The sequence below is a fragment of the Ahaetulla prasina genome, chromosome 10, assembly GCF_028640845.1.
Source record: "Ahaetulla prasina isolate Xishuangbanna chromosome 10, ASM2864084v1, whole genome shotgun sequence".
Classification (NCBI taxonomy): domain Eukaryota; kingdom Metazoa; phylum Chordata; class Lepidosauria; order Squamata; family Colubridae; genus Ahaetulla; species Ahaetulla prasina.
In genome coordinates, this window is record NC_080548.1 from 15,670,519 (window position 1) to 15,691,568 (window position 21,050).

General features: G+C 41.1%; 1 protein-coding gene across 1 annotated transcript; it reads left to right on the plus strand.

The window, feature by feature from the left end:
• The first annotated feature begins 4,142 nt into the window (after positions 1-4,142).
• TMEM222 (transmembrane protein 222) lies at positions 4,143-19,178 on the plus strand. The gene is made up of 6 exons (XM_058196519.1): positions 4,143-4,332; positions 8,776-8,860; positions 9,663-9,694; positions 11,985-12,081; positions 12,209-12,339; positions 15,639-19,178. Exons 1-6 carry the CDS (start codon positions 4,184-4,186, stop codon positions 15,724-15,726), a joined length of 582 nt encoding a protein of 193 aa, XP_058052502.1. The 5' UTR covers positions 4,143-4,183; the 3' UTR covers positions 15,727-19,178.
• The last annotated feature ends 1,872 nt before the right edge of the window (positions 19,179-21,050 follow it).

Below are 21,050 nucleotides of genomic sequence, written 5' to 3' on the forward strand. Positions count from 1 at the left end.
GCCTTTCTCCGAAGACTCAGGGCGGCTTACATTGTATAAGGCAATAGTCTCATTCTATTTGTATATTTATATACAAAGTCAACTTATTGCCCCCCCAACAATCTGGGTCCTCATTTTACCTACCTTATAAAGGATGGAAGGCTGAGTCAACCTTGGGCCTGGTGGGACTCGAGCCTGCAGTAATTGCAGGAACTGTGTTTAATAACAGGCTTCTTACAGCCTGAGCCACATCGTGGCTGGCTGCTATGGATAAAATCAGATTTGCAGAAATCATAGCAAAATATATTTAGTCTCCACCTTCCACTTTCCTAAAGTTCTTCTCTATCGTATACAAATTTTCCTATTTACTTCTGACTATTTTCCCATCGTTATTTGCAATCTTTTTTTTAAAAAAAATTGAACATCCATTTATATTTAACACAGTTCTCCAAATTTTTCATATGAGTCAACATGCTCCAAGACATATTATGATCAGGGTGTCTACAAGGAAGGAGTCAAGAAAGTCAAGATGGAGGCCACAACCATAGGATCAAAACCATGTGAAGGCATGGCCAAAAAAAGCAGAACTTTGAGTCAACAGTTGTTATTATTTGTTAAATTTATTTGCCACCTATCTCCCTGTGGGGCTACCCTAAGTGGCTTACAATAATAAAAAGAAAGAAAAATGAAAGAAGTGTAAACAGAAGTAAAATAATTATACATATTATAATAATTTTACTTCTGTTTACACTTCTTTCATTTTTCTTCCTTTTTATTATTGTAATAATAATAAGGGTAGACCCACAGGGAGATAGGTGGCAAATAAATTTAACAAATAATAACAACTGTTGACTCAAAGTATATATATATATATATATATATATAAGCGAAAACATGCATTAATCATGAAATCTCCAGAACCGTAAAGCCTACAAACTTGAAATTTGCCATGCATGTTCCTCTTGGCTTCAAGGTGCTCACTAAGAAAGGGTTTTTTGAAATGACCATCAGAGCATTAGTATTTCCTATGTTATAACACGCTCTGATGCTAATTAGTTAGACGAGGGGCCTGCAACCTTAAACACTCAAAGAACCATTTGGACCCGTTTCCCACAGAAAAGAAAATACCAGGAGCCACAAAACCCTTCCCGTGCCTGACTACTTCTTGAGCGGCCACAAAACTAGCATATGTAGTTGAATTAAACATTCTGTTTTCCTCTGAAATTTTTCTTTTCTTGAATTTATCCAAGGTTGGCCTACCAGGGGTTGAAGAGCTCAATAAATTGCATATTGACGGTTGTGACATCTATTTTGAGTGACAGGGAGCCACAGCAGAGGGATGAAAGAGCCACATGGGGCTCCAGAGCTGCAGGTTGCTGACCCCTGAGTTAAGACGTTCTACTCCCCCTCCCATCTTGAAAATAACTGGAGAGAAGGGGATAGGATAGGGGAGGCTTCTGTGGGGCAAGCCTCATGGAGAGAAGGAGCTAGAAAGCCTGAGGAAGAGAAGGGGATAGGAAAGGAGACGTTTCTGTGGAGCAAGGCTGAGAGAGAGAAGGAGAGAGGAAAGAGACGTTTCCATGGAGCAAGGCTGAGGGAGAGAAGGGGAGAAGATAGGAGAGGATTCAAGCTGTGTCAATTTATCAAGCATAGTTTCTTAGTGAAGCCCGGGGATCCAGCTAGTAGAATAATAAAATAAACAATGACAAAGTAAACTACATCAATGCGATAACCAAAAAGGTGAAGAGGCAGAAAGCAGAGAGCAAAGGAGGTGTGGGGGGGGGAGTGGAGTCTGCCATCAATCGGGCTGCTACGTCCAGGGTAGAACTCCCCAGTTCGGTCGGCTCTTCAAATTATTGACTTTTCTGACCTTCCTCCCTTCCCATAGACTTTTCTGAGCCCCCCTACCCCTGAGTTCATTGACTCAACCTTGCCTCCACCATTCCCTGTGCATTAAGCTGGGTTGAGGAGAAAGGGGATAGAAAAGGCCGGGAAAGGGGATAGAAGAGGCCGGGATAGCTCAGGCTACAGAGAAGCCTGTTATTAGAACACAAAGCCTGCAATTACTGCAGGTTCGAGCCCGGCCCAAGGTTGACTCAGCCTTCCACCCTTTATAAGGTAGGTAAAATGAGGACCCAGATTGTTGGGGGGGCAATAAGTTGACTTTGTAAAAAAATATACAAATAGAATGAGACTATTGCCCTATACATTGTAAGCCGCCCTGAGTCTTCGGAGAAGGGCGGGATATAAATGTAAAAAAAAAAAAGGGGGGGACCAATTTAAAGGCACGGTGAGTTTTCACAGGGGGTCTCACCTAGGAAGAGAAAAGACCCCCTTCCAAGCAACCAAAGCAATGCCCAGGGTCCCTCCAACACAACCCTTCCCCTTAAGCCTCTGTTTCTAAACCTCAGGAACTTTAAGCTGGGTGGACTTCAATGCCCAGAATTCTCCATTCTGGGCACTGCAGTCCACCCTGCTTAAAGTTCCTAAGATTGAAAAACACTGCCTTATGAAATACAGGTAGTCCTCAACTTATGACCACAATGGAGCCCAACATTTCTGTTGTTAAGTGAAACATTTTTAAAGTTAGTTTTGCCCCATTTTACGCTTACGACCTCACCTTTCTTGCCACATTGGTTAAGTGATTCACTGCAGTGGATAAGTTAGTAACATGGTTGTTAAGGGAATCTGACTTCCCCCATTGACTTTGCTTGTCAGAAGTTCACCTGACCCTGAGACACTGTCAGAAGTATGAACCAGTTGCCAAGCATCTGAATTTTGATCACATGATCATGGGGCCTGCTACAGAGGTCGTAAGCGTGAAAAGCAGTCATAAGTCACTTTTTTCAGTGCCGTTGTAACTTTGAACAGCCACTAAATGAAATGTAAGTCAAGGACTTACCTGTACCACCGGGAGGTAGGTATCTATGGGGATTCTCAGTCATTCAGGTCATGGTTGTCCCAACCATGCTTTTTTTTCGAAAGGCAACTGGACAATAAAGTCTCTTTCTCTCTCTCTCCATCCATCCATCTATCTCTATCATCCATCCGTCCATTCATTATTCAGCTATATCTACCTATCTACATCTACCTACCTATCTCTATATCTCTAGCTCTGTCTGTCTATCTACCCATCTATCCATCCATCCATCTCTATCATCCATCCGTCCATTCATTATTCAGCTATATCTACCTATCTACATCTATCTACCTATCTATCTCTATAGCTCTAGCTCTAGCTCTAGCTCTCTGTCTCTCTATCTGTCTCTCTATTTATCCATCTTGCTTGTATGATTTATATTGCTATTGTTTCCTGATTGCTTATTTGTACCCTATGACTATCATTAAGTGTTGTATCATATGATTCTTGATGATTCTTTTCTTTTATGTACACTGAGAGCATATGCACCAAAGACAAATTCTTTGTGAGTCCAATCACACTTGGCCAACAAAAATTCTATTCTATTCCTATTCCTATTTCTATTCTATTCTATCCATCAGTCTATCCACCTTTCCATCCACCCATCCATCCACTTTTGTTTTTTGTTCAGAACAGAACTTTTTTTTTTTTTTTTTTTTTTTTTTTTGTATTTATATCCCGCCCTTCTCCGAAGACTCAGGGCGGCTTACACTATGTCAAGCAATAGTCTTCATCCATTTGTATACTATATACAAAGTCAACTTATTGCCCCCCAACAATCTGGGTCCTCATTTTACCTACCTTATAAAGGATGGAAGGCTGAGTCAACCTTGGGCCTGGTGGGACTTGAACCTGCAATATTGCAAGCAGTTGCTGTTAATAATAGGCTGCATTAGCCTGTTGCGCCACCAGAGGCCCTTCAGAAGCTTCTGGGACGAGAAGCGAAACGCCTTCAAGCCAAAAAAAAAAACGTGCCTACCGTTCCTGTCCTATTGTTTTTCTTTTCTTCTATACCTTTATATACTATATAACCTTTCTGTATGATAGTTACATATATTGTTGTGACAAAATAAATAAATAAAATAAATAAATAAAAAACAAACTCCAGCCGCCTTTTGAAGAAGAAGGGGACAAAAAAGCACTTTTAGGAAGCAGAGTTAGGCCACGCCCCCTCCCCACTCAAAGACCTCGCCGGCTCCGCCCCGCCGTTGTCCGGAAGCGGGAGGCCCGTTTCCAGGAAGTGATGTCATTCACGGTCCCACTCCTCCTCCCCCCCTCCCGGTGATGGAGGAAGAGGAGGCCGCGGAGGGGAAGATGAAGCAGTTCCACGGCGCTGTGGCGGTCGGGGTCGGCGGGTCCCTCGGGGCGGCGCTGGATCCGGAACGCAGCCGCTTCCCCTACTGCGTCGTGTGGACGCCGATCCCCGTTCTCACGTGAGCGACGGTCTCTCTCCTGCCTGAGGGGGTGCCGGGAGTGGGGTGGGGGTGGGGGCAGTGCAGAGCTGAAGTAGAGATCCCCGGGCGAGCCGGTGTTGGGGACGGTGGGTCGGCGGAGTCGATAGTTCCTGTTGCTTTTGCAGGAGAACCCGGCGCGGTTTTCCTCTCTCTCTCTCCCTCCCTCCCACCTACCCACCCACCCGCTTCGTAAACAAGGTTGTGGGGTGGAGGTGGGGGAATCTCCCCCGCGCCTCTAATGGTGGTAGGTTGGTTGGTTGGTTTGAATAGAATTTTTTTTTTTATTGGCCAAGTGTGATTGGACACCCAAGGAATTTGCTCCCAGTGTACATAAAAGTTACGTTCATCAAGAATCATAAGGTACAACACTTAATGATAGAATAGAATAAGAATAGGAATAGGAATAGAATATTTTAGAATAGAATAGAATTTTATTGGCCAAGTGTGATTGGACACATAAGGAATTTGTCTTGGTGCAGATGCTCTCAGTGTACATAAAAGAAAAGATACCTTCATCAAGGTACAACATTTACAACACAATTGATGATCAATATATCAATATAAATCATAAGGATTGCCAGCAACAAGTTATAGTTAAATGTTAAATGTTGTACCTTGATGAACGTATCTTTTCTTTATGTACACTGAGAGCGTATCTTTTCTTTTATGTACACTGAGAGCATATGCACCAAGACAAATTCCTTGTGTGTCCAATCACACTTGGCCAATAAAATTCTATTCTATTCTATTCTAGTCATACAGTCATAAGTGGAAAGAGATTGGTGATGGGAACTATGAAACGATTAATAGTAGTGCAGATTCAGTAAATAGTCTGACAGTGTTGAGGGAATTATTTGTTTAGCAGAGTGATGGCCTTCGGGGAAAAACTGTTCTTGTGTCTAGTTTATTGGCCAAGTGTGATTGGACACCCAAGGAATTTGCTCTCAGTGTACATAAAAGTTACGTTCATCAAGAATCATAAGGTACAACACTTAATGATAGAATAGAATAAGAATAGGAATAGGAATAGAATATTTTATTGGCCAAGTGTGATTGGACACACAAGGAATTTGTCTTGGTGCAGATGCTCTCAGTGTGGATAAAAGAAAAGATACCTTCATCAAGAATCATAAGGTACAACACTTAATGATAGTCAATAGAATAGAACAGAACAGAATAGAATTTTTTATTGGCCAAGTGTGATTGGACACACAAGGAATTTGGCTTGGTGCCTATGCTCTCAGTGTACAGAAAAGAAAAGATGCCTTCATCAAGGTACAACACTTACAACACTTAATGATAGTCATAGGGTACAAATAAGCAATCAGGAAACAATATCAGTATAAATCGTAAGGATACAAGCAACAAAGTTACAGTCATAAGTGGGAGGAGATGGGTGATGGGAATGATGAGAAGATTAATAGTAGTGCAGATTTAGTAAATAGTTTGACAGTATTGAGGGAATTATTTGCTTAGCAGAGCGATGGCCTTCAGGAAAAAACTGTTATTGTGTCTAGTTGTTCTGGTGTGCAATGCTAACTATAGCGTCGTTTTGAGGGTAGGAGTTGGAATAGTTTATGTCCAGGATGTGAGGGATCTGTAAATATTTTCACGGCCCTCTTCTTGATTTGTGCAATATACAGGCCCTCAATGGAAGGCAGGTTGGTAGCCACTGTTTTTTCTGCCATTCTAATGATCCTTTGAAGTCTGTGTCTGTCTTGTTGGGTTGCAGAACCAAACCAGACAGTTATAGAGGTGCAAATGACAGACTCAATAATTCCTCTGTAGAACTGAATCAGCAACTCCTAGGGCAGTTTGAGCTTCCTGAGTTGGCGCAGAAAACATTCTTTGTTGTCCTTTTTTGATGACATTTTTGATGTTAGCTGTCCATTTTAGATCTTGCGAAATGGTAGTTTATTGCAGAGGTCTTCCAACTTGGCTGCTTTAAGACTTGTGGACTTCAACTCTATCCTGGAATAGAGTTCCTGGAAGAGAAAGGATTAAGCAATTAAACATTACTTTGTTCTAGCTTTGGTATCTTTCTATTTTTGAGACAGTTTGGACCTGGTGCTTATCTACTGTGCCTTTTATAAAGAAATCATCAGTGGTTTGATATATATGTTAGCTAATGTCCAGTCTTGCAGTTTGGCACAAATAAACCTTAATGTTTATTTTTTTTACTTATTCCTCATTTCTAGTTGTCCATTTAAAAGCTGCATCTGTGCTATATAAAATAGAGAATATAATTGTTGATTGTATTCCTTGCCCAAGAAGAGTTTATATCAGTCACCATTGCTAAAGTCTTAGAAATTACACAGTTTCCTGCTTATGGAAGCTAAGTCTTCCTTTTATTGGCTTTTTAAGGCTTCTAAATGTATCATTTAGAAATAAACATTTGAGTATTGGTCCTCTCTAGTTGAGACATGTGAATTTGAATGTGATTGTACGTTAAAAGCTTAGTATAAGTTAACTCTTGTACCTTACCTTACTTTCTTTTTTTTATTTTTAAAAAAATGCCTTCATTTCCTATTGATTAATCAGGGGTCCCCAAATTTGATAGCTTTAAGACTTATGGACCTCAACTCCCAGAATTTTCCAGCCAGCATAGCTATGGGAGTTGAAGTTCACAAGTCTTAAAGCAGCCAAGTTTGAAGACCTCTGCTTTATTGGTTGTGTGGTTGTGCATGCCCATGCTCTTCTGGCAGTTGGTACTTTGGTTGCAGCGATGGGCATTTCTGCAGTGTGGTTTGCTCTCCCCAGCTTATTTCAAATTTAGTTATGGACCGTTTCATTACCAGAATCAAGATCCCGTGAAGTGTTAATAATACCACTTTATAAATGCCTTTGTAAGGCCACACTTGAAATCCTGCATTCAGTTTTGGTCACCACGATGTAAAAAAGATGTGGAGACTCTAGAAAGAGTGCAGAGAAGAGCAACAAAGATGATTAGGGGACTGGAGGCTAAAACATACAAAGAACGGTTGCTGGAACTGGGTATGTCTAGTCTGATGAAAAGGACCAGGGGTGACATGATAGCAGTCTTCCAATATTTCAGGGGCTGCCACAAAGAAGAAAGAGTCAAGCTATTCTCCAAAGCACCTGAGGGCAGTAATGGGTGGAAACTCATCAAGGAGAGAAGCAACTTAGAACTAAGGAGAAATTTCCTGACAATTAGAACAATTAATCGGTGGAGCAACTTGCCTGCAGAAGTTGTGAATGCTCCAACACTGGAAGTTTTTAAGACGATGGTGGATAACCATTTGTCTGAAGTGGTGTGGGGTTTCCTGCCTAAGCAGGGGGTTGGACTAGAAGACCTCCAAGGTCCCTTCCAACTCTGTTATTATATTATATTACTAGGTAACATCATCCACAGGATTTTCTTGTCCTATTCCTCTTTAGCTTATACAGGTACAGTCCTCGTCTTATGACAGCTCGTTTAGGAACCATTCAGAGTTACAGCGGCACTGAAAACAGTGACTTATGACTGTTTTTCTCACTTACGACCCTTGCGGCATCCTCATTGGTCACGTGATCAAAATTCAAAAATCACTCAGCAGATGACTTGTCTTTATGACCATGGCAGTGTCCTGGGGTCACGTGGCCACCTTTGGCGACCTTCTGATAAGCAAAGTCAGTGGAGAAGCCAGGTTCGCTTAACAAGCGTGTGACTATCTTAACAACTGCGGTGATTCACTTAACAACTGTGGCAAGAAAGGTCGTAAAATGAAGCAAAACTCACTTAACAAATGCTTCACTTAACAACAGAAATTTTGTGCTTAATTGTGGTCGTAAGTCGAGGACTACCTGTGAATGTCCTATGTGCCATGAGCATTTCTATCTTCTGAGGTATTTGGACTTTAGCATGGCAGTGTCGAGCTCCAATTTGAACCAGAGAAGATGGTTTTTTTCTTCCATCCAGTATACACACATATACACACACACAAACACCGCAGACACCCGGGGCTAATTGATTAAGGAATTCAATTCAGATTTGGAAAACCGTCTTAAGGGCTCCCTCTCTCAGAGCCACGATTTTGATCGAAATTAAACTTTGCATTGCTGTTGTTGTTGCTGCAAAAATGAGATTGGATATTAGTCTCTGACACTGCATCTAAGGTGGCAGGATTTGGGGCACACCTCTAATCATATCCTAGGAATATTCTTATCTGTGTTTTTTATATATTTATACAGAACATATGTATCTATGGGAGCAGGATTTGCAAGGGAGTTGAGATATAGTTTTGCTAGAAGGATACATTCTTGGTTAAGAGCAAACATATTTAACTTTTGATTTTTTGTCCGTTTTCAGTTCTATCCAGTGTGACCATGGATGACCAGTTCTACAGATTCCTGAAAACAGGGGTTTTTTTTTCCAATGTGAAGAAAGAAATGACTCTCTTGATGCTTTTCTTCTTTCTGCAGATGGCTCTTCCCGATCATTGGTCACATGGGCATTTGCACTTCGACAGGAGTCATTCGAGATTTTGCAGGGCCTTACTATGTCTCTGTAAGTAGAAGTTTGTTCCTCTACAACAGGGTTCTCCAACCTTGGCAACTTTTAAGAGTTGTGGACTTCCAACTCTCAGAATTTCCTAGCTGGCACCCTCAAGTTCACAGATCTTCAAGCTGCCAAGGTTGAGAAACACTGTTCTGGATGATAAATAACAAAGGTTTAAACTCAGCCATTATCAGCTTAGTACCTCTGGATGTATGGGAGTACAATTCTTCAACATTCTCACCTGATGGTTGCAGAGGGCACCAGAGAGGGAGGAGTCTAAGTCCTCACCCAGAGAAGGTTAAAGAAGTTAATTGTGTCTTGTTTCTCAGCACGAAAACAAATCGGATTTTTTTGAGTTTTGACACTGCATGTTGTATAAGCTAAACTCTTGCAGTTGATAAACTATGGTTTATGACTCCACCAAGGATAGTTTATTCAGTAAACCATGGTTAAACAGTAGTTTAGTGTGATATACATCTTCTTCATCAGATGTTGGCCATCCTATTTTTATCAACAGCCGCACAAAAAACTGCTGAGTTTTGTCCAAACCAGTCCCTTAGATTTTTGAAACCATAATGTTCTTCTTCTACCTGGACCTTGTTTACTTTCAATCTTTCCCTGAAGGATTAAGTGAAGGATGCCATATTTTTCTGGGTGTCGCATCACATGTCACATGTGATATACATGGTCAATATAAACTCAGTACAGCAGCTAATTTTGGAGGACATAAGCAGAACAAATAATGTTATCACAAGTATAGCTGATTTGGTAACTGAAATGTGCTTTTCCTTTTGTTCCCTATCCTCTTTAGGAAGACAACATGGCTTTTGGAAAGCCTGTGAAGTAAGTGTTATTTCCCTCCCCCCTCACATTTTAATTTGCAAATGTATTTTTGTGGTTGAAACAGAACAATAGATGCCATATTCCAGTTCAGAAGACAAAAACAAAGATTACAGTTGGCTGTTGGAGCATGCACCAATAAGGCAACATAACATTAAACCTCTTTGTATTCACAATCATCTGAATTTCTAATCTAATCAAGCTTTCTACTGTTAATGAACAAGCTGAAGTTAATTCATGATCTTAAGTGTCTCTTCTGTCTATCCAAATGTTGGTTTTTTCTCTTATATTAGCCCTGCCTGCTTGCATCTTATACCTCTTTTGTGGGGACCAAAACAATGCAGATTTTAAAGTTCCATAAACTGGTGCAAAAGAAGGGGAAATTAGATTAACATTCAGTGTATGTCTACTTAAAAATAAAATTTGACTTTGCTCATGCTTTTAGGGAACTTATTCCCTATTAGATTAAAAAAATATTTTAGGGGCTGCCACTATCAACCAACCAACCAACCAGGCTGGTATTTAAAATGGTAAAAGCTGTTGAAGGATACGCTTTGAGACAACCAATATAAATATCATAGTGTTTGTTCTGCTACTTTATACAGCTATTTCATGTTGAGGTTATTCAGTGCATGCCTGACATCCTCCTAAATTGTAATTTGCTAGTTTAAATCTCTGTCAGTTGCTGTCTTAAGAAATGTGAGTCTTTTATGTTGTAGTGCTTTATTTTTCATTCACAACTCTCTGGGTTTTACTGAAGGGGAAAGATCATGCAGCAACAAAATGCTAGAACAAACAAAAATTATATATACCGGGTAGAACTATAGGCATATTAAGGAGCAAAAATCTATCAAATAATTTACAAAATTGGTAGGCTTTGTCGGGGGTGGGGGAGTGAATATAGGGCAAGATGGGTGATAATGCAGTTATAGGCACAAAGAGCAGCAAGGGATGAGGGACATACTATTTTAATTATGTCTCCTGTTGATGGATTTTGATTTAAGGTAATTACTCAAGTTATCTTGGCAAGATCCTTAATTCCTTGAAAATTCTGCACTCAATTTCTGAGATTTCATGAGCCTTGAATCATGTATCCTCAAGCTTCCTTTGTAGCTCTAAGGACTAGAAATACATATACAGTAATATTTCAGAATTAGATCCTTAGTGATATCTTCACCAGCCATGAAAGTATGCCATAAACTAAAAATTACAACCAAAATTGAGGCCAACATTTCTGTTGCCAAGTGAGACAGTTAAGTGAACTTTGCTCCATTTTATGACCTCTCTTGCCATAGTCGTTAAGTGAATCATTGCAGCTATTAAATTAGTAACACAGTGGCTAAGTGAATTTGGCTTCCCCATTAACTATGCTTGTCAGGAGGTCACCAAAGGTGATCACATGACTCGGACACAGCAACCGGCAACAATACATGCCAGTTGCCAAGTGTCCAAAGTTTGATCACATGACCGTGGGGATGCTGCAACAGTCGTAACTGTGAAAGCCACCCGTAAGTGCCTTTTTTCAATGCCGTTGTCACTTCAAATGGTCACTAAGCAAATGGCTCAATGGTGAAATCCTCTAAAGTCTGCTACCGGTTCTGTGAGTCTGTTACCGAGTGCATGCATGTGCGCCTAAGCCGCGCCCACGCAGCGCTAAAAAAGGAACATTTTGAAGCCTTCCGAGTCTGCAAAGGTAAGAAGAACGGCAGGGGGGGGAGATCCGCTGCACCACGTGATTTAGATTAGCTAGAAAGCAGGAAACCTGACAATTCTAGCTAATAATAATAATAATAATAATAATAATAATAATAATAATAATAATAATAATAATAATAATAATAATAATAATAATAATAATAATAATAATATTTTAATTTGTATACCGCCCTTCTCCCAAAGGACTCAGGGCGGTGAACAGGCAGGTAAAATACAAATATACACAATAGTTAAAACAACCCTTAAAAAACTGATTAAATCAGCCCAAGTATTAAAATAAAATAATATAATATAAATTGTTATAAATTGCTAATATAAATTGTGTGTCACAGCTGATCGTCGCCCAGCTGATCGTCGGAAACACCGGTTCACCCGAACTGGTAGCATTTTTTACTAATAGTTCACCCGAACTGGTCCAAACCAGTAACATTTCACCCCTGGAATGGTTGTAAGCTGAGAACTACCTGTTTTTGGAATTGTGCTATTTGAATACTTTAGTAACTTTTCGGAAGGTGAGGTGTTCCATTTGACGAAAGCGGGGAAATAATTTTGATTTGCCCTCCCCTCTTTCTGTCAGATACTGGAAGCTGGATCCCAACAAAGTCTATTCCTGTGGTCCCAATGCTTGGGATACAGCAGTACATGATGCCTCTGAGGAATATAAGCACCGAATGGTGAGTAAGGTTCAGTGTTCAGTTTAAGCCCGAGGATGTCTTCCCTATCTCAGTACTGATTATGTCTAGAGAAGATATTTGAAGTAGAAATACCTTCAATTGTACATTTTCTCTCTCTCTCTTATAGCATAACCTCTGTTGTGACAATTGCCATTCTCATGTAGCTCTAGCCTTAAATCTCATGCGATATGACAACAGTACTTCCTGGAACATGATCAAACTTTGTTTTTTCTCCTTGCTGTATGGAAAGTATGTAAGGTGAGTAGAAAACGCCCTTGCTTTTGTGTCTTTGACTAAAAGAGAGAGAGAGAGCATTTTAATCAAGAACTTGGTTCTCCTTTAACGTCTCATGTATCTAATATGCAGATAATTTTACGTCCCTTGTACCTAGATGCTTTAGATCAGGGGTGTCAAACTCACGGCGTCACGGCATTATCACGTGAGGTATCAGGACTTTTTTTCCCCCTCCCTTCGCTAAACCGGGCGTGGGCGTGGCCAGCGCGTGATGCATCTGGCCCGTGGGCCGGGAGTTTGACAGCCCTGCTTTAGATCCATTGATGCTTGTGGTGTAGAGATTTTCCCCCATTGCAAATTATTTGTACAATCCCAAGTTTTCAAGTCCTTGTATTGAATGTCTATTCTTGTAGTGCTATACGTATAGGATTAGCAGACACAGTCCAGTAGGAACTTCTGCATGGTTTTAAAAAAAAAGACTCTAATGCTTTCCTATTTGCATAGTTTATTCTCTATTTATTTATTTATTTTAATTTTATACACAAACAAACATTTAATACATCAGTCATTCCTTCCATGTGACATCTCGGTGTTTTCTCCATGACTTCATCTTTTTGTTGTTTCTTCTGTCTTCATTTTCACTTAATCTCTTAAAACATTTCTCCAAAAGTACAATATTTTCTTACATAACTGTTAGTTTGCTTATCTATATCTCTTTTCTAGACAATGGTAAAATTGGTCCCATATCTTAAAATATTCTGAATTCTCTCTTTCTTTGATTGTCAAAGTTAACTTATTCATTTCTGCACAGTCTGCATTTTTTTTAAGTACTTTTCCTTCCAAATGTATTTTCTCTGCTTTCCAATTTTGTGCAAAAACAATCCTTGCAGCTGTTATTACATGTATAATCAAGCAAATATTTTTTTTACTAATTTTCTCTGGAAGGATACTCAATAGGAACAGTTCCGGTTTTAAATCAATATGTTGTGTCATTTCTTCTAACCAAATCTTAATTTTATTCCAATAGTTTTTAGTTTCTGGGCATGTCCACCCCCTATGACAGGGGTGTCCAAACTTGGTCCCTTTAAGACTTGTGGACTTCAACTCCCAGAGTCCCTCAGCCAGCAAAGCTGGCTGAGGAACTCTGGGAGTTGAAGTCCACAAGTCTTAAAGGGACCAAGTTTGGACACCCCTGCCCTATGATAATAAGATTCTGGTAACTGGTGACATTTCCAATATTTGGCTGATTTATTTTTCAACATTTTTGCCAGTTTCTCAGGGGGCATATATGCCATCTGTAAAACATTTTAGATAGTTTATTCTTATGGTAACGTGGAAAGTCAGAAGGTTACACAGAACCCAAGTGCAAATGACACTTTTTGCCTTCTGAGACTGCTCACACTGTTATGTCAATAACTTTAAGGGCTACTAACTTCACTGTTTTTTAAGAGCTGAAATTTTCAGGTTGCTGAAAGCTATTTCAATGTCTAGTCTAAGTGTTTGCAGACGCATTGTGCTAGCTCAGGGTTCTGCAAACTTGGCTCTTTTAAGACTTGTGGACTTCCAACTCCCAGAGTTCCTCAGCCAGCTGGCTTGAGGAACTCTGGGAGTTGAAGTCCACAAGTCTTAAAAGAGCCAAGTTTGCAGACCCCTGAGCTAGCTCATTATGATGTAGAAAATAGTGCCATTAGAAGGAAGGAAGAAGTCTCTTTTCCCAAAATAGCATTTCTCAACCCATTGACTTGTTGACCTGGATAGGCTGTTCAGAAACAGTAACTATTATTTAGTATTAATATTTAATTTAATATTGTTCGTGTATTAAATATTAGTACATAGCTTTACATTGTGCTAAGGGACACGGTGGTTTAGTGGGTAAGATGCTGAGCTTGTCAGTCGAAAGGTTGGCAGTTCAGCAGTTTGAATCCCTAGTGCCGCATAACAGGGTGAGCTCCCGTGACTTGTCCCAGCTTCTGCCAACCTAGCAGTTTGAAAGCACGTAAAAAATGCAAGTAGAAAAATAGGGACCACCTTTGGTAGGAAGGTAACAGCGTTTCGTGCGCCTTTGGCATTGAGTCATGCCGGCCACATGACCACGGAATCGTCTTCAGACAGGGCTGGCTCTTTGGCTTTGAAACGGAAATGAGCACTGCCCCCTAGAGTCGGGAACGACTACACGTATGTCTGAGGGAACCTTTTACATTGTGCTATTAAAAAGTCTATGAAAGAGAATATCCCTGTCAAAAATGGCAGCAACGACAACTTTCAGGCTTGTAAAGTAATAATCATTGTTTTAATAAAATTCTCAACTCCTCTAGCTTAGAACCTAATTTTTTTAAAGAGTTTATATCGGATATCGTAATGCAACAGAGATTGTATTTCTTCCAAAAGTTCATTTCCACTTTGCTGAAGCAGTCATAATTTTATTGGTGAATTTGACAGATGGCAGAATATCATTTGATTGTAAAATAACAGGGAGTCAGAAAACCTTGGAAATCTGCTGTAAGTCACCGAGATTGTGCATCTGGCACTTAATATACCGTGTACTTTATACTATCTATATGCCAGTTAAAATAAATGAATGAAGGATGAATTATTTCTTATGGACCGTGAGTGTGAATGGTTCTTTGCCAGCGTTTCTTCCAAAGAGTTAGCAAATGAAACTTGGCAGAAATTTAAAAAAAAGAGTAGGTGGAAACAGGGGTCAACCAGGACTATTCAGTTGGTGCTTAGGTTTGGTTGCAGAGAGAATATAGGCCTAATACAGGGGTGTCCAACCATGACATCTTTAAGACTTGTGGACTTCAATTCCCAGAATTCTCCAGCCAGTTATGCTGGCTGGGGAATTTTGGGAGTTGAAGTCCGCAGCTCTTTAAAGTTGTCACAGTTGGACACTTCTGGCTTAATATGTCCCTTTCCTTTGCTCTTTTCTGCTTATTCTCAACAACAGTGGTGGATTTCAAAAATTTTTACTACCGGTTCTGTGGGTGTGGCTTGGTGGGCGTGGCATGGGAAGAATATTGCAATATCTCCATTCCCACTCCACTCCAGGGGAAGGATACTACAAAATTCCCATTTCCTCCTGATCAGCTGGGACTCGGGAGGCAGAGAATAGATGGGAGCGGGGCCAGTCAGAATTTTTGCTACCGGTTCTCCGAACTACTCAAAATTTCCACTACCGGTTCTCCAGAACTAGTCAGAACCTGCTGAAACCCACCTCTGCTCAGCAGCCCTCCTTCTCTTTCTATTCCTGGTCCTCCGTGGCTGCACTTCAGTGGCTCCCCTCCCATTTTGGTTTCTGAAATCTCTTTTCTCTCTTTTTACAGCATAGGAGGCTTTGTGAAGACCTGGCTTCCCTTCTTCCTCTTTTTGGGAATTATCCTGATAGTCATCTTGACTCTTTACATGCGGTGATGGATGACATTGGTCCATCCGTCCGTCCGTCCACCCGCCTTCCCCTTGTCCCCTTTGAAGTCAAGCGATGGAATCCGTGGCTTTTCAGCCCAGGAAGGCATTGAGAGCTGCATGGTGTGGAAAGCCCTCGAAAACAAAAAACAAAAAAAAGAAAGAACTCCCATTTGTATTTTGTAATAACAACTCTGTTCTTCTCCCCTGGGATTCTCTGTTTGGATGCAGATGGTTTCTTTCGACCTGCTTGACTCGGAACGTTTTTGGGATTGGGAAAGGAGGGAGACTTCTCGCCAAAACTCCTTTGTGACCCTCATGGAAATCCCAAACAGGGTTTGGGTCGATAGGATGAGGAAAGTAGGGTTTCATTAACCTTGGGTGAGATGTCTAAAGGAGGGAGTAACGTTCTCTCGATTTTCCCCAGAGGTGATTAATGGGCACTAAATGAAAGGTGGATATCTAGTGGCCACCGCCCTGGGATGGGATCATATTTGCTTGCACTGAATGATGGGATTTCCAGGGATGATGGTGGCCTCAAAAATGAAAGAATGACCCGCTTGGTCTATGCAGGGCTTTCTGTGAGACGAGATTAATTTTTTTAAGTTTCTTCTGGGGCAGCGCGGGAGTTTCGTGAAAGATGAATGTTGTTCTCCTCTCACCCACCGCACAGAAAGTCTGTCTCTTTGTCTGTATGTGTCTTTAAGTCTAGTCTCCTAGGAACCAGCATTCAAAAGGCAGTTGATCTCGATGGATCTTCGTTACCTTCTTGTCAGCTTAAACTGCCCCCTTGTCACAGACCCGCTAAAAGAATGTAAGCTGCTCCTCTTTGCGGAGAGCCGTTTCTCGAGAATTCTGGTAAGACTTCCTCATTCCCTTATTATAGAATTATTTCCAAAGCCCTTGCTCTCCCTGGTTTCTTCATACATTATTATACTGTGCCTTGGAAGTCGCTGGAAACCTAACCCGCAGCCATTAAAACGCTTCATCTTTGATAGCGAGGGTTTGGATGCTAGAAGCCATACCAGCGTCACGTCTGCTGTTAGGAAACATGAATCATTCCTTTAGGGCTCAGCTTTTTCCCTGCTGTGGCCAGGTATCGAAAGAGCAATAGCTGCTCGGGTGAATTTTAATTTAGTTCGGGCTTACGGCCTTCCTTGCCTGTTGTGCGGAGTTAAAAAAAGGGGCACCCTCTTCTCTTTAACCGAAGGTGACCTAAAAAAAAACAAAAAATCCCGCCATGCTTTCCTTTCATTTCCACCCTTCTTGTTCCCTTGCTAGCCTTCGTCCTTTTGTTCCTCCTGCAGTGCCAAAGACGCATGCTGTGTACAAGAGGGGCACCTGTGGCTTAGCAGGTCTTGGGGGTCTCCGTTGCATTCAGCCATTTCAAGCATGAATGATGGCAGCTGTAAGAAAACTGATCCATAAGCTCTAGGCTGATTAGAGATCAAAGGTCTCACATCAAAGTGACACCGTGTGGTGTTCCATCAAGCTATCCCTGGGTTATTTCGCTTACGTCCCAGTAGGGATTCTAGTTCTTATGGAAATAATAGACTGAATTAATAACGCGCACATTACTCAACTTTTTTTCCCTTTTTATTCTCCCCCCAACCTCCCCTCATAGCGACTTGCCAAAAAAATAATAATAAAAAGCTCCAGGAAGCCTAAGTTTTTCCCAGACCTGGAACTTAAAACCTTTCTATCTTTCTATCATAGCGCTGATCTAAGTTCATCTTTTCAATCAAAACAGATTTTCTGACATAATATGACTGCACAAGCATTACCAAAATGTGAAGCTTGCTGGAGGAGACACCCCCCCCCAAAAAAAAAACACCAAAAAAACCAGCAAGTGACTGTGGTTGTTTTTTCTCTTGTTTTCTCAACATCCCTTCCTCTCCCTCCTCTTTCCAATATTTTGGTCCTTACTTTTTTATTCTTTTTTTAAAGCCTATATTTGTGAACCGGCTAATGAATGATCAATAAGGAGGCTCAAAGGAGAATATGAAGTGAGTTGGGGAGGGGGGAGACTTAAAGCTATGGAAGAGCTAAAGCTGCAGATTCGGATTGTCTTGCTATTTTGCTCACTTGACAAAGGAACGATTTCCTAGTCGTCTTAGCCAGTAGAACTATGATTGGAAGCAGTCTTCTCTGTTACAAATTGCTACCACTTCTAAAATAAGTTCTTAGATTTCCTCTAACAAGTGAGCCACACCCTTTATGGGAAAGCGGCTTAGGGGTGGTTTTACCCAATATTATATTTGCAAACCTGCTTTATTGGGGTTCCAGAGATTGGGGGAAGCCAAAAATAAGTTTGCAGGAACTTGGAAAAAAATGTTGCTTAAGCAAGGCAGGGAGGTAGTGGAGTGCACGCATTGTAGTCAGATGGCAGTTCCTAGCCTTCCCACAATCCTATCTCAAATATTTTACCATCTTGTCTCATCTTGTTTAACAGCCGCATGAAAACTATTCATCTTTTGAAATCTTTCAAAAACGTTAATGACTAGTTCTTACTGTCTTTTAAAATCTTCCATGGGAAACACTTCTGGGTCAAAGTGACGAAGTTGATGAAGCTGCTTGGAAGAGCAGCGAAACGTCTCAAACGAACCAAAAAAAAAAGAGATAATAATTAGTCCAGTTGTCATAATTCAATCTTCGGACACCTTTTCTTGGATGACCGAGAGTCTTCATCGATACACTTCTGGATAGGAATTGTGGTGGTTTAAATCTTAATTGGAGCCTGTCTGGCCATGCTTGCAGACAGCCCCCTGACTAGCTCTCATTGTGGAGTCAAGAAAAAAAATATATTACTACTTGGTTGAGTAGCTGTAGTGAGAAACCTGTATGTCAGGATGGGCAATTAATTTTCCCAAGGGGCCACGTGAGAACCTGGGTCGGTTATGGAGTGTGGAACAAACAGGACCAACACATTATTGTGACGCACATACATAAATTGGAAAAAAAAATTCACTTTCAAAATAAAAGTGATGCAGTTGTATTGTAAGCATGGCCTACACTTATTTACATTTGATTTTCTAATTTACGATTAACCTCAAGTGAACCGGGCAGGGACAGCCAAAGGGCTGGATGTGACCCAAGGGCCGTAAAATGCCCAGATCTGCTATATTGTAGTGACATGATCTGTGAATTCTATATTAATTCTGCATTCACATCTGCCTTGAAGTGTCTTAGTTGTAGGCATTTGGTCAAGTCCAAAGTACTTTCCAAAGTTTTCATTTTTTACTTTTTTTTCCCTTTACATTGTTACTGTTTTTCCATTTTGCCTTTTGTTTAGCTTTCTCTGTAAAACTCCCATCAATTTGTTCGCTCTTTCCTTTGCTGCTGTCTACATAGATGGTCTTCTGGTCCAGTTGCTTGATTCCTTTGTAAATACCAAAGTCTGCTGCTGTAATTTCATTATCCCAATGATGGTGAAAAATAAATGCATTTGTGTACTCCGACAAGCTGCACTGGCTGTTCTTTCTTTTCCTCCAGGAAGAAGAGAAGTTTGTGTTCAGAATGAGTGAACTCAAATATATATTTATGTTAGTTATTTATAAGTGATTAAAGCACCAGGCTAGAAACCAGGAGACTGTGAGTTCTAGTCCTGCCTTACACTTGAAAGCCAATTGGGTGACTTTGGACCAGTCACTCTCTCAGTCCAGCTCACCTCACAGAGTTGTTGTTGTTGTGTGGAAAACAGGAGGCAAAAGGAGTACTATGTATGTTTGCCACCTTGAGTTGTTTATAAAAATAAAGGTAAGTTAAAAATAGAAATAAATACATCTGAAATTGAAAAGTCAGTGTATACAGTGGTTAAGATGTTAGATCAGTGGTAGTCAACCTGGTCCCTACTAGTGGGCATTCCAGCTTTCATGGTGGGCGGTAGGGGTTTTGTCCGATACTGAAGCACTTTCCTTTTTTTAAATTTAATTGACTTTTTAAAAAAATTTCATAGCATTATTTAAAAACATTTTCATTAGGTTTTCATAAAATTCCCCGTGACAATTTAAATTTCTGAAAATATACTATTTGTATCGCCCGCGCATAAGTTTAGTTCACGTTACGTAAGTGAAACTAAATGGCGCTATAGTGCGACCGCAAACAAAAGGCAGTCCTTGACTTATAACCACAACTGAGCCCCAAAAGTATGTTCCTAAGTGAGAAGTTGCTCCGTGAATTTGTCCCATTTTGCAACCTTACCACAGTTGTTAAGTGAATCATTGCGGTTGATAAGTTAGAAGTTAAGTTAGTAACATGGTTAAGTGAATCGGGCTTCCCCATTGACTTGACTTTGTCAGAAGTCTGCACAAGGGGATCACATGACCCGAGGACACTGCCACCGTCATAAATATGAATCACCTGCCAAGCGTCTGGATTTTGATCACGTGGGGATGCTGCAATGGTCTTTAAGTGTGAAAAACAGTCAGTCACTTTTTCCAGTGCTGTTGTAATGTTGGTCACTAAACAAACTGTTGAAAGTCGAGGACTGTGCTGCCCCAATCACATACACATGTGGTTTAGAGCAGCAGTCACCAACTGGTGGTCCATGAACCACTGGTGGTCCGCGAGAAAATTTTGATGGTCCGCAGAAAAATTATTTGCATTTTTTATATTGCACTAAATCAGGAGTCCTCAATCTATGGCCCCTGGGATGGATACGTGCAATGATACGGTTGTGTTGCTGCAGAGAGTCTTCCCCTTTGGGGTCTTTTTGTATGGGTCGGAGGGGGGCAGAAATTCCAAACGGGGGTCTGCTTTGGCCTCCTGGTGTGGGGCTTTGGGCGAAGGCTGGAGGGAAGTGCCGCTGGTGGTGAAGAGCCAGAGGGCCTTGTTCCAGTGAACTGCCTCATGGTCTGGAACTGGCTGACCATCTCAGCCTGCTGAACCTCCAGGCGCCTGTTCCTGGCCTTGCATTCCCACAGGTCTTCCCTATGCTCGTAGTCCTCTGTATGGTGCTTCTACTGAGCCACCTTCTCGGTCAGATCCAATTTGAACTGAGCCAGCTGTTTTGCCAATTCTTTCTCATGGTGACTGCTTAGCTCCAACAACTGCTTTCTGTTGGGGCCCTAAGTAGCCCGGACGGGGAAATGAGGAGTGGCTGGGAGGGGAGGGGGAAGTAGAGGCTGGCGAGGTGCCCCTCGACATGAGTGACATCAACTTGGCCACGCCCACCCAGTCACATGACCACCTAGCCACGCCCACCCACCCAGTCATTAGGCAGATCATATTAGCAGAATTTAAGATTATGAATTTAGTGGTCCCTGAGGTCCGAAAGGTTGGGGACCCCTGGTTTAGAGAATTTATTAACATTCCCCAGCAATTCCCTTCACCCA

Coding starts and splice junctions, on each gene's coding strand:
- TMEM222 (XM_058196519.1), top strand. CDS start 4,184: ATGGAGGAAGAGGAGGCCGCGGAGGGGAAGATGAAGCAGTTCCACGGC. Junction 9,695..11,984: donor GCTTTTGGAAAGCCTGTGAA/GTAAGTGTTATT, acceptor TCTTTCTGTCAG/ATACTGGAAGCTGGATCCCA. Junction 12,340..15,638: donor CTGTATGGAAAGTATGTAAG/GTGAGTAGAAAA, acceptor CTCTTTTTACAG/CATAGGAGGCTTTGTGAAGA.